This window comes from Nelumbo lutea, chromosome 1 (assembly GCF_056320005.1).
Source record: "Nelumbo lutea isolate HS-2025 chromosome 1, American lotus-T2T, whole genome shotgun sequence".
Classification (NCBI taxonomy): Eukaryota; Viridiplantae; Streptophyta; class Magnoliopsida; order Proteales; family Nelumbonaceae; genus Nelumbo; species Nelumbo lutea.
In genome coordinates this window covers 88,873,548-88,900,162 of record NC_142684.1, presented here as the reverse complement: position 1 = coordinate 88,900,162, position 26,615 = coordinate 88,873,548, and the positions used below count along the sequence as shown (strand labels likewise).

The 26,615-nt window shown below is 38.7% G+C and overlaps 2 protein-coding genes and 1 long non-coding RNA gene across 4 annotated transcripts; 1 reads left to right on the top strand and 2 right to left on the bottom strand.

Moving 5' to 3' along the window:
- The first annotated feature begins 4,317 nt into the window (after positions 1-4,317).
- LOC148876003 (glutaredoxin-C9-like) lies at positions 4,318-5,252 on the top strand. The gene has a single exon (XM_088965906.1). It carries the CDS (start codon positions 4,414-4,416, stop codon positions 4,846-4,848), a length of 435 nt encoding a protein of 144 aa, XP_088822032.1. The 5' UTR covers positions 4,318-4,413; the 3' UTR covers positions 4,849-5,252.
- Positions 5,253-8,887: 3,635 nt separating this feature from the next.
- Positions 8,888-25,616, bottom strand: LOC148876001 (phosphorelay protein). Of its 2 annotated transcripts, XM_088965904.1 has the most exons (4): positions 24,580-25,616; positions 17,468-17,574; positions 16,193-16,297; positions 8,888-10,147 (listed from the first exon to the last, which is right to left on the bottom strand). In XM_088965904.1, the coding sequence occupies exons 1-4, from the start codon at positions 24,968-24,970 to the stop codon at positions 9,437-9,439; spliced, it is 1,314 nt and encodes a 437-aa protein (XP_088822030.1). In that variant the 5' UTR covers positions 24,971-25,616; the 3' UTR covers positions 8,888-9,436. The 2 variants fall into 2 exon arrangements, with proteins under 2 accessions (XP_088822030.1, XP_088822031.1); XM_088965905.1 differs by lacking the exon at positions 16,193-16,297 and having other exon boundaries at positions 24,580-25,354.
- On the bottom strand, positions 11,363-12,055 carry LOC148876002 (uncharacterized). The gene is made up of 2 exons (XR_016105435.1): positions 11,485-12,055; positions 11,363-11,401 (listed from the first exon to the last, which is right to left on the bottom strand). It is a non-coding gene; the product is annotated as an uncharacterized LOC148876002 (long non-coding RNA).
- Positions 25,617-26,615: the final 999 nt, after the last annotated feature.

Here is a 26,615-nt window from a genome sequence, read left to right as displayed (position 1 = left end):
ATGTATTAGGCTTGATTAGACTCACGAACCTCACAAATTGAATTTCATTAAACCCAAACTTAACTCGAAACTCGATTTAAACCAAAACTAATTGAGCTTTTCATGACAACTCTACAAAAAACAACAGCTATGATCTGGAAGGGAAGCGCTTGATGTACAAGCATTCTAGTGACTCGAAAAACACTTTAACTTCCTACTTTAAATAAATAAGTCATTCTAATCCTTCATTAATTTTTGCTATTTAATTCAAAATCAATATTTGGTCAGCAAAATTGACCATTCTGACTATAGATGCAACTTGGGTTGCAATTGCATTGATTAGGCATGACCCGAAAGTAATGGTTAGATTGAATCTATATTGTTGGTTTGGCCCAATTGAAAATGTCATGAGATTTCTTTTGATTCAATTTTACTTGATAAAAGCCGTGCATTACATAGGTCCGATCCGACTAGCTATTTATTTAACTAAGGTTAAAAGTTTTTTTTGGTTAGAAGTTTAACGTAGGTCGTAGGATAGGGGAGAGAGAGAATTGACTAGAAACGAACGTCCGTGAGTCATGTGGTTGTGACTTGTGGACTTAAACTGGTGCATCGACATGTCAACGTCAGCAGTGAGAAGGGATGGCATCAATGGCCACGTGGAGGACAAGGACCGGTCGACCCTAATCTTTTACATGCGCACACCACACAGGCGAGACTTAGGTAGGTATCGACATTATCTCTGACACGTGGTGGGAGCCCACGATGAGATCACTCCAAATACAATCCCGTCGTGCAGATGCACGAGTAAGGCCCAGCCCCGTCCTTGTGCTTACGTGCGCATTGCGCACCGTCCGGGAGCGTTTTTTGTCTGCTCTTCTTCAATCTTGATGTTGAAGTGTAGGCGAGGGCGAGGCGTGTGTGTAGCATATTTAAAACAACCAAGCTACCGAGTCAAAAATTGCAACTATCCAAGCCGTGAACCGGGCCCAATCATCCTTAATAGACCTTAATTAATTACCTCCTGATTTTGTAATTGGGCCTCTTGAATTTGTAGGCTGCTTCTTGGAAGAGAGGAGTATGGTTATGATCTTTGAATTAGTAATTAAGGTTGTGTTTGGATGGATAAGCCTTTTCAAAGCCCAAAAGCCCAAAACCCTTATTTTAGGTTTTATGATTTGGGGGTTAAAAGTTAAAACTAAAAGTAGTGTTGATTTGGCTTCAGATTATCTTGTTCTTGAAAGTAACGCATACCAAACACTCAAAACACTTTGTGGCCCAATTTTGCTTATCCGAACGCCCCAAAACTTTCCCATTCATAATTTCATTCTCTTTCAAGCTCAATTAGAAGAAGATGGAATGCAATTGAAGCAAACAATCTAATATGAGATTTGTATAGAATGATGAATCAACTTGTTTGTTTTGGGGGGTTTCTAATTTGTTGTCCATTTTATTCCATTTGTTGCTCTGTTTTATTTTGCCAAGAAAAGATACCCCAAAGTCCTTTTCAATCCTACACAGCCAAACATTTTTATCAATATATTGAGCAGGTGCTGAAATTTCCTGAGCACTTCCTAAAAGATAGCCGGATTTGTATGTCTCCTTCTGTAAAACAAGAGCATGTTTAAAGCTGCATATATGGCATCATGCTTAGATACTTGAAGGAGAGTTCATTTAGCAATGATTTTAAGTTGGTTGTTCAACAAAACTGAAACTATATTTATTTAATGGCTTAGAGATGTGGTCTCTTAACTTGATTTATAAGTTAATCATCTAATACTTTGTGGATTACAAAGCATACTTGAATATATTACACTAATTATGTCACTAATGATATCACCAATCCTGTTGTAAACAAGGAAGTAAATTTAAGTGCCTATTTGGGAGAGTTTTCATTCAGCGACTACTGTCTTTTCAAGGTGAGCCCCATTGGGACAGCTTATAAACTATGTTTGGTGAAAAATCCAGAAAGCCTATATATGCTATTGATCAGGGAAAAAAAAAAAGGCTTTTGGGTAAAGCGTCTTTTAGTAGCTCCTTTAAAATGGTTCGATAAAAGCAGCTCAATCAAAGCATCAGCCCTCCCAAATGGGTCCTAAATGGTAAGCTTTCAATGCCTAAAGAGAGATAGTTATAAAGATATTCAGTGTGTTATGGTTGATGAGTAATCCCAATAACTAAGCCCATGTACTATCAAACATAATTATCATATCTGCAGGTTGATTAGATTTAATCCCTTATATATTATCACGTCATCAACACTGTTGATCCGTGATGATAATGTAAGAAACACAGAGGCCATGGCCAGATGGCCATCACCTCATTATTGAGGTGGTCCTGCAGAAAATAGTCTAATAAAGTTTACATATTAACCTTACACCATCCTCCAAAGCTCTACGTACGTGACAAAGAAAAGGTTGGGTATGGAGGATTTTAGGCTGAAACCATTGGAGAGTACTGGAGACTTCAAAGCCAAGATTAGGGTCTCTAGCTACAAGATTTCTACCAGTTAGGGTTCTACTTTACAGGGCCTTGTTTTGGGCTGTGTAGGACCAGTCTATTTCATTAGAGGACCACCCAAACTGTCCTTTGCACTGAACTTTTTAAATGCACAATATTAACTATATGTAGAAGAAGAAGATGATGATGAAATAAAAATTAGATAATAGCATTGGTGGACCATTTTTTGCTATTGTTGCTACTCTCATTATATACTAAATGTTGTACTTAATTGTAAATTAAATGCATTTCAATTGTTTGTTTCTTGGTAAATCATTTATTTGGGTAAACACACTTTACGCTTAAAAAATAGTGACCATTTTATTTATAAAACAATCATTATTAAAGGGATAATATTATCTCATTATACATTAACAAGTTTCCCAAATCTCAAGAGAATATTACTTGTCTAGTAAATGAGTTGCTTAGGAATGGATCTTTTCTATAGAACCCACGAATACCAAAACATAAATACAGGTTTCTTTCTTTTCTAATAGGACCCACCTTCCATTTAGGTTGTGTTTGATTTAAAAGAAAAAGGGAAAAGGAAAGAAAGATAGGAAGATCTTTACAAACCTTATATAAATTTTCCTACGTTTTCTTTCAAACCAAATATAGCATTAATGGACAACACCACAACCCTCTTGGATAAGAAGGAACTGAGCAACTTGCGATCTATAAAGTATAAACAAAAATTAAATCCCTTACGCTTCGTGGCTTGGTAGATGCATGGAAGAAACGTATCTATATATTTCTTCATGGAGACATGCAAGTTGGAAGGACTATAGATCGGTGAGTAGCGATTAATTAAAATAAATAAATAAATAAATAAAGGGGGTATCCACAGTTCCACACCCATTACGTGATCCTTGTCGTACGACTGAATACTATCTACTCACAGTTCACAGACATTACGGGCGGTGGTTGGAAAATAACAAAGAAGGAAAGAGCTACCCTACCTTAGCATTGCAACAGTTATTCATGGAAACACTCAAACCGACGATGATAATTGATAGCTCCATCTAACTTACTAACCTACATATTACAGAAAGATTTTCTTTTTCTTCTTTTTCTTTTTTTTTCACCAAATCAAAAAGCAAGAATTTTTTTTTTTTTTTCTGTAGAAACGGGGAAATCTTTGCTTGCAACATCAGCGAATGTGGTTGGTGGTGTTGGGAGAACGTCATGCTTGCAACACTCAATTTGGATGAACTGTGTTTGGTAGTTTATCGTCTATTTTCCTTGATGTTTTATACAAATTTAAGCTATCCGTGTTGAGGAAAAGAATTTAGTCCAAGTGGGCACATTGAACTGATCTTGTTTATTGGATGAATGTGGGTGGGGATAGACAATTAGACATAGACTCACTGAAAGACTGATCGATAGAGCGGTAGTTCTGAACGCAGCAGGCCAGCCATGGCGGCCGGCGGCCGGGCCTACAGCTTTAACACACAAAACACACAAACAAGACTTTATCAACTAAGCAGGCTGTCATCTCCCTTTAGCCAGCCTTTGGCTTTATTGATCAATGATGTCGTACGCCCTTAGACCATCATCTCATTCATTTCTGAATTCTCAATTCTCTCCATATTAAACCACTCGCTTCTGTGATAGATACAGGATAGACTCTAGAATCTACGTTTAATTTTATTATTAGTTTTTAATTAATAAAGTTTTAAATTAAAAAAAAAATTAAAACAAAATAGTCCACGTCAGTGGACGTAGATACTGGATAGAGATGACGTGATTGGTCGTCATCCACAGCAAATTTGACGCGTAATAATGCGCAACTGCCGTTGACGCAGGACTACCTCTCCATATATAACTACTACTCCGTCCCCCCGGGTTAAGGGCAGGATCAGCTCACATCTCTCTCTCTCTCTCTCTCTCCCACAATTCTTCTATAGAAATTTTAGTTATCTGTGTACTTGAGTTATGCAGCAGGCACTTCCATACAGAGCTTGGCTGCCGGTGGGGGCATCTGGGAGCGCAATAGGGCGGGCGTCGCCGGCGGTTCATGAGGAGGAGGCTTCGTCGTCGTTGGCAGGAAAGAGTGTGAAGGGAATGGTATCGGAGAACGCGGTGATAGTGTTTGGCAAGAGAGGGTGTTGTATGTGTCATGTGATGAAGAGATTGTTGCTGGGTTTGGGAGTGAACCCAGCTGTGTGTGAGGTTGATGAAGTGGATGAAGTGCGTGTGGTGGAGGAGTTGGCTACAGTTGGTGATGGGAATAAGGATCATGGGAGACCCCAGTTCCCGGCCGTGTTCATCGGAGGAAGGTTGTTTGGAGGGTTGGATCGGCTCATGGGTGCTCATATTTCTGGTGATTTGATTCCTGTTCTGAAACAAGCTGGGGCCTTGTGGCTTTGATTAACTACTACTTCTTATTCTTTTCTCCTCCTTCTCCTCTTCAAGTAAATATGTAGGAGAGGAATGCAGACCTGTTTTTCTTTTTTTTTTTTTTCTTTCCTTCGGATTGACAAGCATGCGATAAGGAAAAAATTTAGAATTGGGATATAATTAAAAGCCAGAACGACATGACAAGGGTTGGTAGATTATATGATTTTTGTTTCAGTTTTTGCCCTTTGTAGATTAATGGGTTTGATTTGTTTGAATTTTTATGAATTGGAGAACTAATGCTACCTCTCTCTCTCTCTCTCTCTCAAAATGTGGTGTAAGCTCTCTCCTGTTCTGCTTTTCCTCTCTGTCCTTGCCTTTTTCTTTTTCATTTTCAAATTTCAATAAAGATTTTGTTCCTTGCCATTTACTTTTCATATTTCTGGATTTTAAATATGGGAGCAAATTTGCAAGGTTTGAATTATGTGCTTCGTTAGAGATTCATATACTTCTTTAATATTCCTGTTGAATTGCATCATCCATGTAAAGAAAGAGAACAACAATTTAGGAGAGGGAGAGAGAGAGAGAGATCATATTATCCCCAAAATAAGAAAGAAGCACCTTGCATTTCAACAAAAATTAACAAGAACCCCATAAAAATTCTGATTTCAAGAGAATCAGAAGCTGCATACAGTATTATTATTACATAACTTTTAATTTAGCTTATTGAGTATTTTGATTCAAGCAAGGTTCCTGGAATGTGGGGAAGCTCATACCACATTAGAATGAAAACCCATTTGGCACACGTCAGTTCACACGCCTATACCTAGCCTTCCATGGAGTGATGGGGGAGGAATGCTAGCAACGAGTTAATGCAACTCTTGAATTTCTTCTCCCTGACCGAAAAGGTAGGACCTCGATCTGTAGGGCGTAGTATCCCAAGAGCTGCATTCACTCGTTGCTTACTACCATTCCTCAGAATTGGAAGTGTCCCGTTGTCCCTCAAGAGCCATGAATGGCGACCATCAGTTTTTTTTAAATGATGAACAGGAATCAGGGCGAAGTCTACAGCGCGCCATGTGGGGGTACTGGGGTTGACACACCCAACCCCAATTCCCCAACCACAATTTTCTTTTCATATTTTATATTTCAGGGTTAGGATTCTACTGTTCAAGAATCTAGACTTCAATTCTCCCATCTGTCACAGACCTGCCCAACGAACAAAAACTTCAGTTTTTTTTTTTTTTTTTTTTTTAGGGTTAAATGATGGAATCAATTAGAACAAATCCAATCCTAATGGGGGTACTTAATTCCTCTTCGACCATCCTGATCTTGTGAACTACAGCTCTTGACTAACTTTTCCTATCCGGTCACCAAATCGCTCTGAATTTCTGTGTCTTGGCGATTTGAGAAGACACCCCTTTCCCCTTCATAGGAATGTCTGCCTCAAGGTCAAGCCCATTGTTTGAACAGTCAGGATAGACTAGCTAATAATTAACACGAGATAATTTATTTTAGTCAAACAATGATGGTTTAGGTTATATTTGGCCAATAAGTGGTTTGAGAAATAAGTATTTATTTCATAATTACTTATTTTTAAGTATTTGTTTGAATAAATACTTAGTAGTGTTTGAGAGGTTCTTTCCCAAACCATTTACACTTATTTTAAGTATTTATTTGGGTTACGGTTTTGGTGAACTGCTTAACCAATAAGTATTTATATTTTCAAAAATGGCAATTTTAGCCATCAAGAATTGCCCAAAACAGAGCAAAAAATGGAGAAAAAGAAAGGAGGTTCATGTACCTGCTGGAACAATTTCTTCACTTGGAGTTGCCTGCCACTAGTTTTTGTTAGTGCTCAAATGGAGAAGACCAAAGACGCTCAATGGGATTCTGAGAAAAATGAGGGGGATAGTGTTGCCCCAAAAAATGGAATAAGTTCTTATCTCATGGATTGCTTTTTTTAATTACTTATTTTGAAAATAAGCATTTATTTGCTTCTTTTTTATCAAATATGGATAAATGCTTATTTGCCATTTATTTTAAGTATTAAGTGAAATAAATACTTAAACTAAGTGGTAGTGTGATACCAAACAGAGGCTTAATTTGAGCCTGTGAGAGTGCAACTTGTTCTGAATTAATTTCATAAACGCCAAGCTCTACCTTTGTTGTTTGTTGTTTGGACCACCCTGTGACTCTAATTTTTGTAATCTATGAACATGCCCTCATAAAAATTTGCATATGAAGAAATCCGCGTTGTTTGTGACCGGATAAGATTAGGTATATCTCAAGCCGTCTTTAACTGTCGTATATGTAAGGGATGACAGAAGAAGTAAGAGAAATCTCCCTCCAATTAAACTACCCAATAAAAAGATTCCTTTAACTCTCTTACTTACCTGAATAATTGTGAATTCTCACCTAAAATTTAAAGTAAGAGCTATAAATCAATTGACATATATTACTGGTCTCAAGTTTCTTATTCCAAAGGGTCCCCGTGGGCAAGCATGTGGCCAGAACAGAACTCTGTAACACACTCAGCATACTAATGGATGTGGTCAATTTCGTCTGATTCTGGTGGCGGGTCTCGGTACTTAATTTGTGGCACGCATGAGAAGATTTAGAGGAGATGAAGAAGACCCAGTTGGGTGTTTGGTTTATAACTTTATACCCAGTCTTAAGGACTCTATTTCTTCAACAGTTCAATCAACTCACACCTAAATTAATGGGCATTTTCTGTGTGCATTTTATTATTAGATGATCTCTATTTTTTATATATATTTTTGGGCAATGTCTTGATATCTTTTTCTTGTTAGTTGTCACTGAATATTTGTGGGTCATTTCAAGCAATGAGATGAGCTGCCATTTCTACGAGACAAAATATTAATAAATTTCATTTGGGCCCAACTACATTCGTTGCTCATATCTGCAGCTGTCGTGAAAAAGAAGATACCACCGTCGGCAGGTCACTTTGGGAACGAGTGGAAGGTAGATGAAAGCTCCTTTTTTTTTTGCATTTTTTGCCATTTTTGAAGATCACAGTTCACAAACTCATGGTTCATAAAATGGCCATGTCACGAGGTTTTAAACTAATTTTGCGCTCACAGGAAATAAATCCAACGGAAAGCTGAGTGAAGACACCCCACCTTAGCAACAGCATTCACACCTCTATAATGACAGCCAAGACGGTGTTTGATAAAAGAAGTAACGTTTTTCTCAGGAATAACCATTTTGGCATTTTCTGACACATGAAGTAATAGAAATATTCCTTCTCAATAAAAGGGGATATTATCTAGAATTTATCATGATTTTTTTTTAATCTCTTAAGCTCACCATGACTTTTCAACACCTTCAGAGAGCCCCTTGAGCTTTTATTGTGTAAAACTCACTTTCTGTTGGATTTTTTTTTATCAACAACAGTAACTCACTTTCTGTTAGATGTCCATTGGTTCATCATTAGTGATTATTTTACATGACCAAACAATTACTGAATGATTAATCAAGCTTATTAAATATTTTTTATGATAAAATTACCTCGTACTTGAACCCAAGCCCAAACCAGGCCTATATTAGTCATGGGTAATTTTGTAATAAAAATATGAAATAAAGTTGACTGATCATTTAGGAGTAGTTTGGTACAAGGTTCAAAATATCTATACATATCAGGCTGTATCGACCAATATGCATCATATTGGGGGCTTCCCGATACACCCTTACAGGGTGTTTCAGGGTCATAACCGATTCAGGGGGTGAACAGACCTTAAACCGGGTGTATCGGGTGTATCAATGTTTTGAACCTTGGTTTGGTCATGGAAAATATTTACGTACTGGTTTTAAAATGTCATTATGAATTTAAGATAAATAAAAAAGATGAGCATGATGAATTATCGATAATATCCAAAAAAAGAAAGCACATTACATGGAAGAGATGCCGACATGTCATTTGTGTTATATTAGATTGGTCTAGCTAAATTTGATAGCTACTTTACTGCTGTAGTGCTGTGCACCAATCGTGTTCCACACCAGCCACAAGTGAGATTTGAGTGGTTGTGGCCGCATGCACTTTATGGCTTAGTTTGACCAAATAGATATTTTTTTTGGTGGTAGGATAAAAAACAAAATGATTTGTTTTCTCCAGAGTCCAGACAAACCAATTTCGTTGCTCAAGTTAGTGAAAAAACCGGGAATCTGAAAACCCTAACGTCAATGGGCATCTGTCCTGTCCCCACAATAATCTAAATCAAATCGAATCCAAGCTTGCTTGGAAGTTTCACACTCCATGGATCTTTCTCCCGTATTAGAATGAAACATTGCCTGAGGCTTCATTCTAAATTCTAAATAAATGCTCGGTGTGGGAGGGGCCAACAGCAACAGCAAGTTTCAACGTGACGTGTGACCAACTGTTCCACAGAAAGGGTATCAGAGGTGACAACTAGAAATACGGTAGGCCATCCTCTCGGTGAGTTGCTGATACTCATCAACCATCAGTTACTGCACCTCTTCATGTCATCCTCGCATAGGAGAGAAGCTCCGTTTTAACTTTTATCCCGTTCAAATCATAAGATGGCAAATCAAGTTCTCAGTTATAATAGCCTAGGGTCATATAATTCAAGTTCAGAGAACTTTAAATCGTTTCCAGCCATGAATCAAAATCGTCCAATACACTAGATTTATGAGCAGAAGCCAAAGATGAGTCTGATGGAGGATTCCGTCGAACTGCCTTTTCCTGTTGGTGTCGCATGGCATTGTTTTGGTTAGTGGGATTTGATGTTTCTAGTAGTTCATCAATCGCATCGTCTAGGTCAAAGGCACCGGATGCATTTTTAGATGCATCTGGGGCTTGGACTGAAGGCTGTGGAAAACCAGGAACCTGTTGCTCTGAGGACACATGAGAAGGTTCCTGTTTGACAACAGGAAAACCAGAATAAAAAAGCTTTGTTTCACCAAATGAGTCGAGAAGCATATCAAGCTCCGCTTCTGCTGCTGCTGCCTCAAATCTTGATGGTTTATTTTCCTTCAAGTCTACAGAAGAACTTCTATTCGGTTGTTCCATGGAATTCATAAATTTGGTTGGACAAGTTTGGCCTACTTGCGTTGAATCACCGCCCTTCGCTAGACTTACTAGCATTGACCCTTCAGGGAGCAATGCTGGAACTGAATGAACATTTTCAGTAGTGGCAGGTGAAATATCAGGCCTGTTACCCATAATATCTTCTCCATTGGCACTTCCATGAAATTCCATTTTATCCAAATAGTGGTCTTCTGCTTCACTTTCATGTGTCACTTCAGTATGATCATAATCTTGGCTCTTGCTTTTCTGTAATCCCTCTGAATGCTGCAAAACAAGACGAAGTGGCAATTGGCAGTGACATTAATAATATTTGTTTCTATCAAGGATAAAAACTCCACCTAATGAAGAAAGAAAAGGAGAAAAAACCCAAAATGGACAGCTATAAAGGTGGCTATGAAATGAAGTCTCTGTACTAATAATATAAATATAAAACAAGTCATGCCTCCTATGCCAACTCTATATCAGATACTGGAAATAAATGAAGACACTATGAGACCCCAAAAGAAAAAGGCCATCTACTTCTTGCAAAGGCACAAATACAATATGATTCAAAATGTATCCAATATGAAATTGGATATTATTCTGAAGCATCTAACAAGAACTTCTAACTAGTATAAATGGAAAATTATATCATGAAAAAACTGTGTATGTAAAAAGTTAAATTAAATTTGGCAAGATATAAATATTTGAAGTGAGCTTAATTTGCACAAAAGCACAGTATAAGCACAACAGCTCTTTAGTTTTTTCTTTTTTTTTTAATAAGTAAAAAGGAAACTTCATTAAAAGAGAAAAGAGTACAATCTGGATAGGTGATAAGGTAGCACCTAAAACACTCCAGATTACAATTTGAAATCCACCACCTTCCAGAAACAAACTCCTAAAACTTCTCTCAGTGCTTAGAGAAGCTCTGGCAAAATCAAGAAACAATCTGCAAAGGATTTGCCCACAGTTGCAGCCAACTTCTACCAACTCCAGGATCCTCCATAATCTAGGATAACCACAACAATTCTGCCTCCCCCCCTCCCCTACTCTACTAACTAAAATTTCTGAAACCCTCCTTCACTCTTCTTCAACCCAATCACCTTCCCTTCCCTCTCCTTCGTCCCATTTCTCACCTCCCTCCCCAACTATTTTCTTTTTAGTTTTTTCTTCTCTTCTATTTTTTCAAACTGTTCTATTGCCTTCTGGACCAAACTCTCCCCTCCCAAAAAGAACAAACCAAGATATTTGCCCACTTCCACCTGTCTCTCCACTAAATTCTCGATTTCCACCCTCCTCTCCCCTAAACTTCCTTCTTCTTGAATCTTTCCCCCTTCCGGACCCTCTACCACTTCATCCCCTTCCTTTAGACCCACACCAAATCCTTATGTTCTCTCAATTGGATATTTGTCAGATGAATCATGTTCTGGTCTCTAGACTGCAGAGATCACTTCTCCTCTTGGGGGTTCTCAACACAAGGAATTCTAGCTTTTGCTTCTCTTCTATAAATTCTTTTGTATTCGTTGGTCGGCCCTGCACCTACCAGGCCATCTTTCAATCTAAAAATATATATAAAATAAAATAAAATAAAACCTTTGTAACATGAACCATGCTAGACTTACTTGAATCTCTGGGTTTTTTTGGAGTCTCCAAAACATCGCCCTTAACAGCTCCAACATTCTCTTTCCTTCTATGACCCAGATCAATGCCTAATCTTCCAATGACCACTTCAAGAGCTGAAAAGTCAGAGTCATTCCCTATCTTGATTCCATAAGATATATTTTCAGTTGGCCTTTCCTTCTTGCTTTCACTTCCTAGTTCTAAATCTTCTTCCATTTCCTTGTGCCCTTCTCCTTAACCTTGAAATTTCTACTCTCCACCTCCCCCATAGCACCACTCTCCTCCTCCCTCCCAACTCCATAGCTGCCAGATCTTCCCCATTCGGACCAGAGTCTAGAACCTTGTTCTTATGACAGAACTCTTAAGAAATAGCAGATACCGTACTTGGCTCACCACCAAAAGAGTCAGAAGAGCACCATGTAGTCAGCTTGGCTTGCAGAAGGTATTTATACATCAAAGAAGACTTGCAAACCACAGCTCTATCACACCCTACCGAAGATACCAATAAAGTATCCTTTGACAATCCTGTGAATGCAGTTACCGAGCAACCAGGGGTGCACTCCAAACTCTGAACCAATTGTCACAAACCCTTTTCTTTCTTCCTTTTACAACCCAACTTCATTCTAAATTTACCTCGGGCCCCACCCCTCTTAAATTTAATTAAAAGCTTCACTCCTAAACCCCTTATCCTTATGGCATCAATGGCCCAGTGGCCTAAGCAAACTCCACTCACAATGGACCCCACCACTTAAATGTTTCCCACCTAAATTCACCAGAGCCCCTTCATTTCTTTCGTGAGCCGCCTCCTTCCCAGGTTCGCCCACCACGTGTTTCTACTTAAAAGCTCTCCACTTCTTCCTCACAAAATTACTAATTTACCCCTACCCCTTCCTTATTTTCACTTATATCCTTTGCTGACATTACCACACTATTGACTGCTCACCTTCCATCATCTTCCTCCTCCAACCCGTCGAACTTCTGCACCAACGTCTCCCCTCCTTCCTCTAAAAGTAGTCAAACACCTAGGTACAAACAAGCAAGAATGTTGGGTTCTCCTCCACCCAACGAGACGGAATGCATCCCTCAACCACCATCCTCAGATTGTACCACTCCTATACGAAATTCAACGCTAAGCAAGAAGGAACCAAATGCACATCTTCAACTCCAATCAATAATCTTGTTGACACCAGGTTCTTCAACCAATATATTCTAGCATCAACATTTTTAAAGGAACCACAAGCGTTTCCCACCACAGAAAAGGTTTGTAAATTCCAATTGTGAAGTGGAATCTCGCAAACATTGATCCACACAAGGCTCTTTGCACCCCACCATCTCTAACTGCCCCCACTAACGGGTTCTATTTTCCCAACCTGAGATCCACCTTTCTGACTTTAGCAAACTCACTGTCCAGAATATCCTCTACCTCCTTGCTACTTAACATGAAGAGGAAAAAACCTGTGTTCAACATCTTCACCTGGAACTTCTATTTCACATTCCAGCACAAACTGACCCATCTTAGAACCTCTAGAGTTGGCAAAACGACCGACCAGGCACTTCTCTAGCCAACGAACCCACTCTAGGACACCATTGCTTGATTCCACAAAGGCTTCCTTAACATCTACCATTTTTTTCCAAATCCTTAGCAAGTCGTGAATCGATTCATTATCTACTAATCTCCTATTCTTTGCTATTAGGATTCATCATCTACTAATCTACTTAGCAAGTGGTGGAAGATTGCCTTTGACTTCAGTCATTTGGAACACCCATATCCTAACTATCATTGCATTATGTGGATGGCCTACTTGAACTACTTGACTGAGATCGTAGCTATCAACGACTTGATATTGCCCTTTTATTGATCTCCACATGAAAATATACCGCTATGAGGGAATGGAACGATGGAGTCCAAACAAAAGGGCAGTTAGTGGTAATAAAAGCAACTTCGAAACAGATTATGTTTTTACGGCTTTTAATACTCGTTTAAAGTTTTCTTTTTGTGAAAATAGGGTATTACAGAAGCATAGAACAATCCAGACTAAAATAGAAAGAAAGAAAGAAAGAAAGAAAGAAAGAGGAAAGAGAAGAGAAGAGAGGAGAATGGAGAGAAACTGCCAACCTGATTAGAGAGTGATTAGAATGTCTTAATCCTTTCTAAGCAGTCGGCCCAGCTTTTATATAACATGAAATAAACAACATAATTACAGTTATGCCCTTATTTATGAAAAAGCATTGGACTGGAGTATCCCTAACTTAAAATGAAATAACTTGTATACCCTGCCACCCAAATACACCCAGAATAATGCCCTTTTAACACTTCAACAGTTTTCATTAACAGCTTTACAATTGTCTTCGAGGTTTGTAAAAATGCAAATAGTCATTTAAAGCTTTTAAATGTGTTGTAATCCTTGTATATATAATGAATAATTTATCCATATGTTAATTTTTTTTATCAATAATAGCATTATATTAATAAAAGGAAGAGAGACCTAGATCTGTCCAGAGTACAGTTGAGGGAGTACAAAGGCAGCATCAAGCTGATCACATAGATCTAACCAATACAACAAACAGATCACAATTGGACCCCTGTCCCAGGCATTTGGCATTCCAACGACCCCAGATTCACCAGGGTTACCTAGACAGCAGCTAACAAAATTAAACTTGAGACTGCCTGCTTGAGGTGGCTGCCAATCAATGATTACCTTTGGTCTTCGCATTGGCTTACCACCAATAGTTTGCCATCCTCTTAAACAATTATCTACTGTTTTATCTTTGAACTCGTTACATGCTAATGCCCAATGGGTGGCCCTTAACTTGATCAGGTCGGTCAAAACACCAATCCCCAACCCCTTATTATTGAACACCCTTGCATTTCTCTTCCCTCATATGCTCTACAAGATTGCAGCTCTCATCATACAATGCCACAACAATTTCATTCTCTTGGTGTTACAAGCAAGCAGATCACGAGAAAATAGATTCATGACACTTTGAGGAGTGTTCCAAGACTTACCAAACAGGGTAAAAAAGTAGTTCAAAATTTGGCAGGTATAGTTACAAGGTAAGAAAATGTGACTTGAGCTTTCGCCACTTTTAAGACACAGAACACAAACATGAAGGGATAGGCACTGTGATATCGCTTCTTCTAACTCGCATGGTTGGTGGTCTTCTATGCTCGTGCCAAACCATCTTAGCCTAGTCTCTCTCTATCACCTATTGGAGCTACTCCTAGGTTCCTACAGATAACTTCATTCCTAATCCTATCCTTTGTAGTTTTTCCACCTATCCGTCTTTGTATTTGCATTTCTGCCACATTCATTTTCTGAACATGTTGTTTCTTGACTGCCCAACACTCTGCTCCATACAACATGCCTTACAACTGTTTTATACAATTTTCATTTTAATCTAAGTGGTATTCGCCTATCACATAAAAGTCCAAATGCATCCCTCCATTTTGCTCATCCTACTCTAATTTTTTTGGGCGACATCCTCTTCAATCTCTCCCTTGTCATGAGAATTATTGAACCAAGGTACCAGAAATGGTCACATTGAGTTATCTCTTGGTCTCCAATCCTAAGTGTATCTTGATTTACATTCCTATTATCACTAAATTTACATGTCATATACTCTGTTTTACTCCTACTTATTTTAAAACCTCTTCTTTCTAAGGTGTTTTGTCCATAAGCTTAATTTTACTTCATGTTTTTCTTAAAAGAATGAGACCTCATGAGGCATAGGCTTAACAAGACAGGACTAAAGTTTCTTGCCTCACACCTCTACTTTTTAAAACATTTATAAGAGTTAAGCTGATGTAAGTTGATAGCACTATGAAAAATTTATTGGGAGCATAAAAAGGACATGGGTTGAGGTAGCATCAAAAAAGCATTTGAGGGCTGACTATTTGATAGATGAAGACTTGGCCCTTCATGGTTGAAGTGAAGGTATGTTGAGCTGAGACAAGCATAAAGGTAAGCCATAGCCCAAATAGTATTTGAATTTTGACATGTGGCCAAGGTTCAACTCTATTACAATGCCATCTTTAAGCGTTTTTCCTTAACTTACAAAAATTAAGCAAAAATATAAAATAAATAATTAATTATATGTCAATTCCATATGATTGAAGGCATAATTAAATGAAAAACATTGCATGGATTATATAATCATATAATATACTACATATCAAAACAAATCTTTGCCTTACAATATCCATGTTAAACAAGGATGTCATCACCCACCTACCAAACCAGAAGTAACTAGGCCACGACTGAAAACTGTCTAGGAAAATAAAACAGTTCCATGCTAAATTTTATTGAATAAGAACATTATATAAAACTAAATATTGGATTATATTAGAAAGTAAATACCAATTGATCTACCCAAATGGAAAGAGCATATACACTACATGAAATGACAAAAAGCTAGAATCTGACAAATATTATGTACTTCGCAAACTAACAACACAACAGATAAAGGTACTAGACAGCTCAAAATGATGATTAATGCCAACATACTTCAGGAAAACATAAATGAACACTACATAAGAATACAACAACAATCAACTATTGTCTACCATATAAAAAAATCAAATGCTTATATAACTGAACTGCATTCACAAGAAGGGCTTTGAGCTTTTTTTCTTTTTTTCTTTTTTTTTTTTTGGGGGGGGGGGTGGGGGTGGGTGGGGGGAGGGGTGTGCAAGGTGAAGTGATGGCATACCATCTCTGGAGGTAACAGATATGCATCAATGAATAGCCTTTGTGAAACATCTACTTTTGCAAGTTGTTCTGCAAGAGCATGCAGATCCATGGAGAGATATGATGCCTAAATGGAAAAAAAAAAGAACACAAACAAGACAAAACATAAGATACAAAACCAAGGCAAATGTGTATGTTGGAAAATAGAAAGTGTCTTGCAGTTAATGTGTAGATTCTTCTAATGTAGTTATTTATTTTTGAAGGGGCAAGGGGGAAGGATACTTGAAGGCTGTATTTAGATTCATGTGGAAACAGAGAAGTGGTATGGAGGAGGATTCCCAAATCCACTATTGGTTGCCTCTTTCTCCCATTAATTTGGTGAATCCTAACTGCATGTGGGCCTGTGAGGTAGTCATTTTCGAATCCACCAAATTGCAGATTCGGTATCCCATCTCCACTTCCACTCTACAATTCAATCACAGCTAAAGTGATTGCAGAAGTACTTAAATTGCTTCCATCTGAGACAGCAAGCCGTAATTGCAATTGAGAAAACATTAATGCAAGGTTACAAAATTGATACAATCACTTCCCAAGGTGAAAACCTTGGGCAAGTTAGCCCCTTTCCACTTGTACATGGCAAGAACACCAAAGTTACTTAGGTGATCAACTTCACTTGTCTCACCAATTAACTCAAAGGCTCCTTTTTCTTGCATTATCCAAGTTTACTTGTACATAATCAAACCCTTTTTTTTTTTGATAATTGTTTTCAGAGGACAAACTTGATGGTTACTCATTTCCTACGTCGATGTTTTTGTTTAATAATTCATTGGATACACAAGTCAAATTCATGATGCAGTAGAATATAAGTTTGGCTAGAGAAGCGGTGGTCTAATATAGTTTATAGCATATGATTGGGCATAATATTGAGAGTGATCATTTTTGCATTTTGCCTCCTTAATCTTCATCAGGGAAAGGAATTTACTTGTATCTATTACACTATACAGTTTCTAATCATTCACCATTTGAGATAACAAGGTCCATTTTCTCTTTCCTATTATTAGCAAAGCTCTTTGAGTGTTGTTACTGATAAAAAAGATGTAGAAGCATATTAGTTTGTATCTACATATTTAGTTTGAACAAACTCCAAATATCAAAGAACATGTGAAAATAACCTTTTTCAAGATTTTATTTAACAGAAAACATTAAATTTATTGCAAATATGAGTCACTTCCTTCCTATCTCCCATTTGCAAAATATCATTCTTGGCCACTGAAATATAAATAAAGATGAAACCAACCTGACTTGCAGTTTCATTATCCTCCACAGCAAAGTTATCATTCCCAATCCATGATAGTATGTTCTTTCCCCTGGCAGAAAGCACAGAGCTCACTCCCTGGTTGAAGCCTAAGAAAAATTGAAGTCAATCATGTGCAAAATCCCATAATTTGTGCATTTAAAATTAAGTTTATATATGCTCCAATTAAACTCAAAGAAAAACAATGTTTATCTTACAAGCTACACTAGGGAAGGCCAGAAATGAGCAAAAATGATAAACAAATAGAAATAACTAAAGAGAAACTCTACTACACAATGGATAACTTTTAATCCTTAAAATTTCAGTTACATTTTTGCAACAAGATTAATCAAAAAAGACTATGGTCTTTTAATTGGCAATAAGTAGGCTTATTATAAGAAGATATGGACTACAATGAAATAAACAATACTGGAATGAATTGATATTTTGGGCTTAGAAGAGGACTTACGGACTTTGCAACACCAGACTACCAGTGGTGTTGAACCTGCTTCAGCAACTTGAAGGCTTCTTGTTTGATTTTTTCAAACCAGTTATAGAATTTGGTCCCTTACAACCTTTGGTTCTTTCTCTTACACCCCCTTTTTCAAAGCCTTGTATTCTTCTTCTAACCTAAACAAAAAAGGGGCCTTCTGATGGGAAGTATTTCATTTGAAAATTAATACATGTGAAACCCTCTAGAAGCAAAAACCTTTATGTTGCTTGTCTCCATATATTTGTTTTCCTTGTAATGCAAGTGGAGATTGAATAAACTAGTTATTTACCAACTAATCTCCTACTCTTTTGTTTCAAGCATTTAGAAATGGTTTTTCTCTTGATTTGGTTATAGGTGGAACCTACTAGTGGAAATCCTTTTCAAGCTATCCTTCTTTACATTACCAAGAAGAGGAGAAAAATAATGTGAAGATGCACAAAGGTAGCAGTATTATGGCTGATTTGGAAAAGAGAAATGCTAAATTATTCAAGCACAATTAAACGAATCTATAATGGAAACTGTTGTGTGTGTGCCTTGAATTCTTTATTGTGACCCGCTTAATGACCCGCTCCAAATCAAGTTGAGAAAAACCATGTTAAAATAATTTAGTTGCTGATGTTAGGATCTGTTTGGCTAATTAAAGTGTTTTTTATTTCGTTTTTTCTTTCTGTTATGTCTGTTACTGTACTCAGGGGCACAAGGGTCTTTTCCCTTGTTACTTCTGCCACCCTATATATATTAAAATAAAGGCTGGCGATGCCAGCACTGTTACATTGCAAAACCCTTCTTTCTTCTCTCCTCTCTTCCCTTCTCTTCTCTTCTTCTCCTCTTCTCTTCTCTTCCTCTTATTTCTGGCCGGCCATACTGTCAAGATGGTATCAGAGCGGGAATACTGATTAAAGAGAGCAGATCAAACAACCTTACTGAGAGAACAGATCAAACAGACTTGCTGAACCTGGGCGGAACAGAAATCTGATTCTGGACTGAAAAAGCAGCTCTACAACTGGTACAGTTCTCCCTGTTTTCTCTTCTTTACCCTCCTTGATCATGTGTCGAGTGAAAACCCTATGAGTCTGGGCGGCTGAATGCTGTCGAATCTGTATGGTCTTATTTGGATCTTGTGATCCTGTTCATGTGTTAAGACAACTGTAGGTCAAGGATAACCTGTCTTCTCAATGATTTGATTTGACTACGAGTAATAAGGATCTCTCCTGCTGATTAGTGGCTGTTAGACATTCTGGAATTCTGGTAGGTTGGGACTGTTAAAACCATACAGGTCTGAAATCTGCCGAATACTACCTCTGTTTTGTCTTGAATTTGGTACTGTTTGTGCTCAACCTGGTTGCTAAACCCAAGTGTGTGGGTGTGGACTGAGTGGAGCATTGTTTTGTGGAGTAAGGAAGGGTCCTAAATCAGGTGTTTGGGACTGATTATCTGTTTGACCATGTCGACTGAGAATTCTGCTACTTTAGAGATTTCAGGGAGCCACAATGGAGTGAGTGGGGGAAAGGATATGAGCTTTCCCATGGCTGTTATTCCCTTTGATGGTCTGAATTACCTTGAGTGGTCTAGGGGAATAAAACTCTACATCACTGCTAAGGGAAAAATAGGATACATCAATGAAAGGATGAAGGAACTGAAGTATGGAAGTGTTGAGCATGATAGGTGGAACCGAGAGAACAGTATGGTGATGTCTTGACTCTTGGTTTCAATGCTGCCACAAGTAAGGATGACTTTTATGTGGGCTGAAACTGCTTGTGAGATATGGGAACAAGCGATGTCCACCTATTCAGAGTAGAGACACTATGCCAAGATATATCAACTGCAAGCTGAATCCTCTACTTGCAAGGAGGGGGAGAGGAGTCTCTCGATGTACTATTCTGATTTGACATCAATATGGAAAGAACTTGATCACTGTCAGAATGTGAATTGGAAGTGTGATGAAGATGCAAAGGCCTATAAGGCACTTGTATCTCAACAACGAGTATTTGCCTTCCTCCTAGGGCTGAATCCTTCGTATGAGTCCATCAGGGTGCAGATCTTGGGTAGTAAAGACTTGTCATCAGTTCAGGAGGTGTATGCCTTGGTGTAGTCAGAAGAAAGCAGAAGAAGTGTGATGAATGGTGTAGAAGGGGAGTCAGTTGCCCTAACTATCCAGGGAAATTCAGATACAAATGTTGGAGGTGGTTTTAAAAAAAGTGACACTCAGAAAAAAACAGATGATAAGAACAAACTTTGGTGCACTCACTACCAGAAGACACGACACACGAAAGATACACATTGGGATCTCCATGGAAAACCTAAATGGGCACAGGATTTGGGTAAGAAGTCAACACCTGATCAAGGCAAGAAACCATGCCAACAAAATCAAAAAAAGTATAACTCAACTAATATGGCATCGACAGAGACTAGTCCTTTGGTAACTCAGGAGAGGCATCCCAATTCTGACCCTAAGAAAGATACTATCAACTCCTTTCGTGAACATTTGGAATTGTATGGTAGGACTCTCCACCAGATGGATTCTGGTCCTACTCCTTCTACCACGTTTGCGTCTACATCAGGTAATGCCACAGCCTTCCATGTGTCATCTCATATTACTGATTCTCCTTGGATTATTGACTCCGGAGCTTCAAACTACATGACCAGTAAGTCAAATTTGTTTCAGACATATAACCTTCTCTCTGGGAGAGATAAGGTAAGACTGGCTGATGGTTCTTTCTCTACCATAGCTGGCCGAGGTACCATACCTCTCCCACTTAGCCTTACCCTTCCTAATATACTGCATGTTCCGAAATTACCTATTAATTTGTTGTCTATTAGTAGTATGACTCAATCCTTGAACTGTCCAGTCACTTTTTTTCTGTTTTCATGATTTGACCTCGGGGAAGACGATTGGTAGAGGAAGCATGGTGGATCTACGTGTTGGAGAATAATGTTGGTCTAGTAGCGGCAGAGTCCATGAGTTCGTCAACTGAGAGTCAAGCCTATTTATGGCATAGTCGTTTAGGTCATCTTTCTTTTGAGTCGTTAAAAGTTATGTTTCCAAGGTTGTTTGAGTCCTTGTCAGTGAGTCAGTTACAGTGTCAAACTTGTCAATTGAGTAAGCATTGTAGAAGTTCTTTACCTTTACGAAATAAAATATCTGAATTTCCATTTCATATTGTTTATTATGATGCTTGGGGCCCTGTTACCCTACCTACTGCGGCTGGCTATAAGTACTTCATTACCTTGATTGATGATTATTCTAGATACATTTGGGTTTACCCTATGCGATCTCGATATGAAGTGCCACAAATTGTGAAAGATTTTCAGCACATGGTGTTCACTCAGTTACAAACGGAAATCCATATCTTCCAATCGGACAATGCGAAGGAATATTTCCATAGTGATCTCACGAAGTTTTTTGCTTCAAGTGGATCACTTCAACGAAGCTCTTGTGCCAAGACACCCCAACAAAATGGTGTGGCTGAACGGAAGAACCGTCACCTTCTCGAAGTCGCTCGTGGCTTATTGATTCATATGAATGTGCCAAAACAGTTTCGGATGAATGCAGTCTTGTGTGCGACATATATCATCAATCGCATGCCCTCTCGACTACTAGAGTATAAGGCCCCACATCAGCTCTTGTTCCCTACAACCCCACTGTCCACCATTCTGATGCGTGTTTTTGGGTGTCGTTGTTTTGTCCATAACCTGTCCCCTACTCGTGGTAAGCTTGATCATCGGGCAATTCCTTGTGTTTTTCTTGGTTACCCTTTATCTCAAAAGGGGTATCGTTGCTATGATCCCATTGCTTGCAAGTACTATGTCTCCATTGATGTCTCATTCTTTGAGAATCAATCTTTTTTCTCGGTTTCTCCTCAGGGGGAGAGTAGGGTTGAGGAGAAACAGGCGACGACTCAAATTCAACTACCTCCTTTACCCGATCCTCCTCCATTCCGGGTTTTTCATCGTCGCCATAAGAGCCAGCAGAGTTCAAGAGCCGTGGAACCTGACAATATGCAACCAACATCATTGGATTCACCCGAGGCAGATCCGTCTCATCAGCCAGGTACACTTGCTCCCATTGATATATCTATTCCTCTAAATGTTGATTCACCTGTCACCAATGATCTTAATATTCCTATTGCTAAGTGGAAGGGTGTTAGGTCTTGTACCACTAATCATCCTATCTCTAATTTTGTGTCCTATGATCATGTTTCGCCTTCATACCGTGCCTTTCTCTCTTCTGTGGATAGTGTCCCCGTTCCTAAGACTGTGGCAGAAGCTTTGTCTAAACCTGAATGGACAGATGCAATATGTGGATGACATAGTGATTATAGGAGATTGGGAGGCTGAAATCCAGAGACTGAAAAAATTCTTAACCACTAAATTTGAGGTGAAGGATCTAGGCTCCTTATGATACTTCATTGGGATTGAAGTTGCCCGCTCTCACAAGGGCATCTTTATTTCCCAACGGAAATATGTACTAGATCTACTAGAAGATACAAGCAAGTTGGGGGTAAAACCATTTAATTCACCTATTGAACCTAATCACCATCTAGGAGACAGTCAGGGAGAGTTTTTGAAAGATGGAAAGATGTTTCAGAGACTCATGGGGGGACTTTTGTATTTGTCTATGACCAAGCCTGATATTGCCTATGTAGTGGGTGTCCTTAGTCAATTCATGCACAGCCCTAGGACAACTCACTTTAATGCTGCAGAGAGGATCTTGAGATATCTCAAGAAGTTTCCTGGAGCTGGTATGTTGTTCCAGAAGCACAATCACTTAAAAGTGGAAGTATATACTGATGCAGATTGGGCAGGAGCAGCCAATGACCGAAAGTCTACCAGTGGGTATTGTGCCTTTGTAGGAGGAAACATTGTCACATGGAGAAGCAAAAAACAAAGTGTGGTGGCTAGATCCAGTGCTGAAGCAGATTATAGAACGATGGCTCATGGGGTTGCGGAAATCATGTGGATAAGAAATCTGTTAAATGAACTAGGTTTCACAGTGAGCAATCCTATGTCACTCTACTGTGACAATAAAGCTGCCATCAATATTGCTGCTAATCCGGTTCTGCATGATAGGACGAAACACATTGAAGTGGACAAGCATTTTATTAGAGAGAAACTTGAAAGTGGAAAAGTGTATACACCATACGTCAACTCAGAAGAACAACTTGCAGATATCTTCACCAAAAGTCTTCATCATGTGCAGCACAAAGATTTGTGTGACAAGTTGGGCATGATTGACATCTATGCTCCAACTTGAGGGGGAGTATTAAAATAATTTAGTTGTTGATGTTATGGTCTGTTTGGCTAATTAAAGTGTTTTTTATTTCATTTTTTCTTTCTATTATGTCTGTTATTGTACTCAGGGGCACAAGGGTCTTTTCCCTTGTTATTCCTGCCGCCCTATATATACTAAAATAAAGGTTGGCGCCGCCAACACTGTTACATTGCAAAACCCTTCTTTCTTCTCTCCTCTCTTCTCTTCTCTTCTTCTCCTCTTCTCTTCTCTTCTCTTCCTCTTATTTCTGGCCGGCCATACTGTCAAGAAACCAAAAGAGAAAATTTCATAGTGGTTTGTGGTAGAAGCATAGTGCATAGCCCATCACAAAACACCATCAGGGGTGTGGGGGCGAAGCCCTCACGGCAGTATGGACCCGATCCATAGTCAGCTTATGGGTCCGATCCGAATACGATATGTTACATTGTTTGGGGGTTTTCTCTTTTGTGTATCTTTGGGCTTTGTAGAGACGTTGTGTGGGAGAGTTTGGGTGTAATGGGGTTTAGGGTTTTTGTGAGAGAGGTTGTGTTGTGCACAAGTCCGTAATCTCATTTGTTGATTTCTTTAGTGGATTTCTGCACCTCCTTCACCCGTGGATGTAGCATATAAGCCGAACCACATAAATCTGTGTGTGCTCTGTTTTCTTGCTTCTCTTCATCTCTATTTTACTTCAGTTTCACATGCCCTTCGAATTTGTGTTTCTGGCTTTTGCGTAACAGAAACTATTTCAATTAAAGTGGTACACTGGATCAAATATCTAGAACTGTTTGGTCCTTCCTCCATAGGTGGATATCATTAGAGGTTAGCATCACAAAGTGTCCTCCACTCCTTCACAATGACCTCAAGAATATGTTATCAGAAACAAAACGCTATGAGAGCAATTGATTAAGGTGTTGAAGGACTTAACCAACCCGTTGAACATCAAGCATTCAAGCTACTAGCTAATCAGTCAAATTTTCAAAGTCTAGTTGTTGAAGTTCTAGACAATATACAAGTTCAGCCAATCAAATCATGGATTCAGTCTAGCAAAATAATACTTACTTTACTTGTAGTCTAATTGTAAAACTTGCTGAAAGGCTGAATCTGAAATCTGGTTTCTCCACGGACCCAAGTTACACTTCATTTTCACTAACATTAGAAATAGTCTCTCTTTCTCCTTTGTTCTCTTATAATTCATTAGCATAAAGTCCTTTCAATTCAATATTACGAACAATGACCGGAATTTAGTCCGATTAATATCCGATATCAGATAAAGAAAACGTCATGTTTATCCCCACCTCCGGTCATTTCTTTATATATCTGAAACGAAATGAAGCAATCCTAAATTCAGTAACGTGTGCGATGACATACCAGGAAGGAAACCGCCGAAAGAATCGAAGCTCTCCAAACTAAGATCAGACGGAGACTGCAACTGAGATTGAGCTTCCGAAATCAAGCACCTGAAGTCAGCCCCCTTGCTCTTTGGAACAACAACATCAGAGGTTCGACTTGTACCGCCCAGTGAGGGATCTTCAGAACCCGAATCGTATTCCTCTTCGTAACGATCCCAGTTCGAAGGTAACGCAGTTGAAGAACCACGAAATTGGCGGTTCTTTTCTCTGGTTTGCTTGGCGGACGGTTTTTTCGAGTTTCCGGCTGAAGCCGCGACTGCTGGAGCTTTGGATGCTGGACTTGCGTGAGACTTTTTAGAATGATGTTGAGAGTGAGCTCTTCTGGCTTTAGCCAACGCTTTCGCATCCATTCGAGGAAATCTTAAATGACCCGCGATGGAAATAGTTAATTTAGGGTTTCGGTCACTCCACAACCACCTCTGTAACAGGAGAAAATAGAGAAGCAGAAAGACAGCCCCAGAAATCCAACAGAATCTATGCGTTCCGTTAAGGTTAAGAAAGATTCAAAGAATGAGATTGGTTATCAACAATAACACTTTCCCGCTGTAATCAATGGGACAAAAGGGAAAGAGCGTGTACAGTATTTACAGAGAGGCGCGTAATCCATTCAGATATCGGAAAAATGGAAAGTTGGAAACAGAAAATGCCCATCTGACCTGTTCTATTCACTATTCAGATTCAGATATCAGAGATTGATGCCCGTCTGGTTTGGAGGGCTGAAGCGCAGGCTGCGCAGCGGCTTCTGGCTGTCCAAAGTTGATACTTGATACGACATGGCTGTCCGCTTCAGCCCGTTGGTTGGGCTCCAGCTTTGAGTTGCATTGACAGATTAACTGAAGAAGCTACTGAAACTAGCTTTCTCCCAAGGTTGATTTAGTCCAATTTGGGGTGAGGCATATGCTCCTTACAGGGCGCCTCACAGGCACGTCTATTATTAGAGATGTTCCCAATGCATGGAGGGATACGTACAACCAAGAAATTTATTATTTACAGCATATCCGAATTCCTATTGGGGAGTGCTTATATGGGGCAGTGTATAATAAAGAGGAAAGAGAGGAGGCAAGGGTCGTCCCACCATATTGCTTTTCTCAGTCGTTACACGAGTGAGTTTTCTATTTTGAAATTATTAAAATGTTCATTTTTGTCAATAAATTACCTCTTCCATCCTTCTGGCCCTTTAGAGTTCTAATATAAATGTTTATTATTTTCTACTATTAGTTTTACAGGTCTCAAACTCTCAATGAATCTACTCAGATTGGATAGAGATTGAGGCAAACATAGGTGGAACACCAATCCTAGCACGAGATTTCTAAGTTAAAATTATGTGAGTGAAGGTGGTATTATTGTTTTACTTTTCACTTAAAGTTGCTTAGCATTTTATTAACCTTGTATTTCTAATTAATCTTCTTTTCAAAAGCTCAAGCAAATGGATTTTATTAAGGTTCTCTTTTTTATTGTGGGAGAAATGGAAACTTAGGACCAAAAAAAAGGTCCCATTGCTTTGTATTTTGATAGGGTGGAGGTGGAAGAAAAGCATACTTTAGCTTTTCTTTTTATTAGCAAGTTAAGCAAGTTTTATTGAAGAGATAGCCACAACATTTTTTTTGTTAATAGTGGCTTAATATGACTATTAACAAGTGACCGCTTACTCTGATTGGGATGTGCTCACTACCATCCACACCCTGTTGGGAGAGAATTCCTCTCCTCCTTGTCAAGTCCAAACCTTGGTAGACAATTGTAAGGTGTTATTTGATTTTATTCCCCCCTGCTCGCTTAAGTTTGTACAACGTTCTTGCGATAGAGCTGCACATATCCTAGCTAGGCGTGCTCTTTATTTGTCTCACCACTACACTTGGTCTTGTGCACCTCTTTTCATTATACAAGCTTTACAAGTTGATCTTGCTTTGAGTGGTTAATGAATTTTTTTTTTTGGTTTAAAAATAAAAGTTTTATATCTTTTTCATTTTTTAAATGGACAAGCATTATATTTGAGGT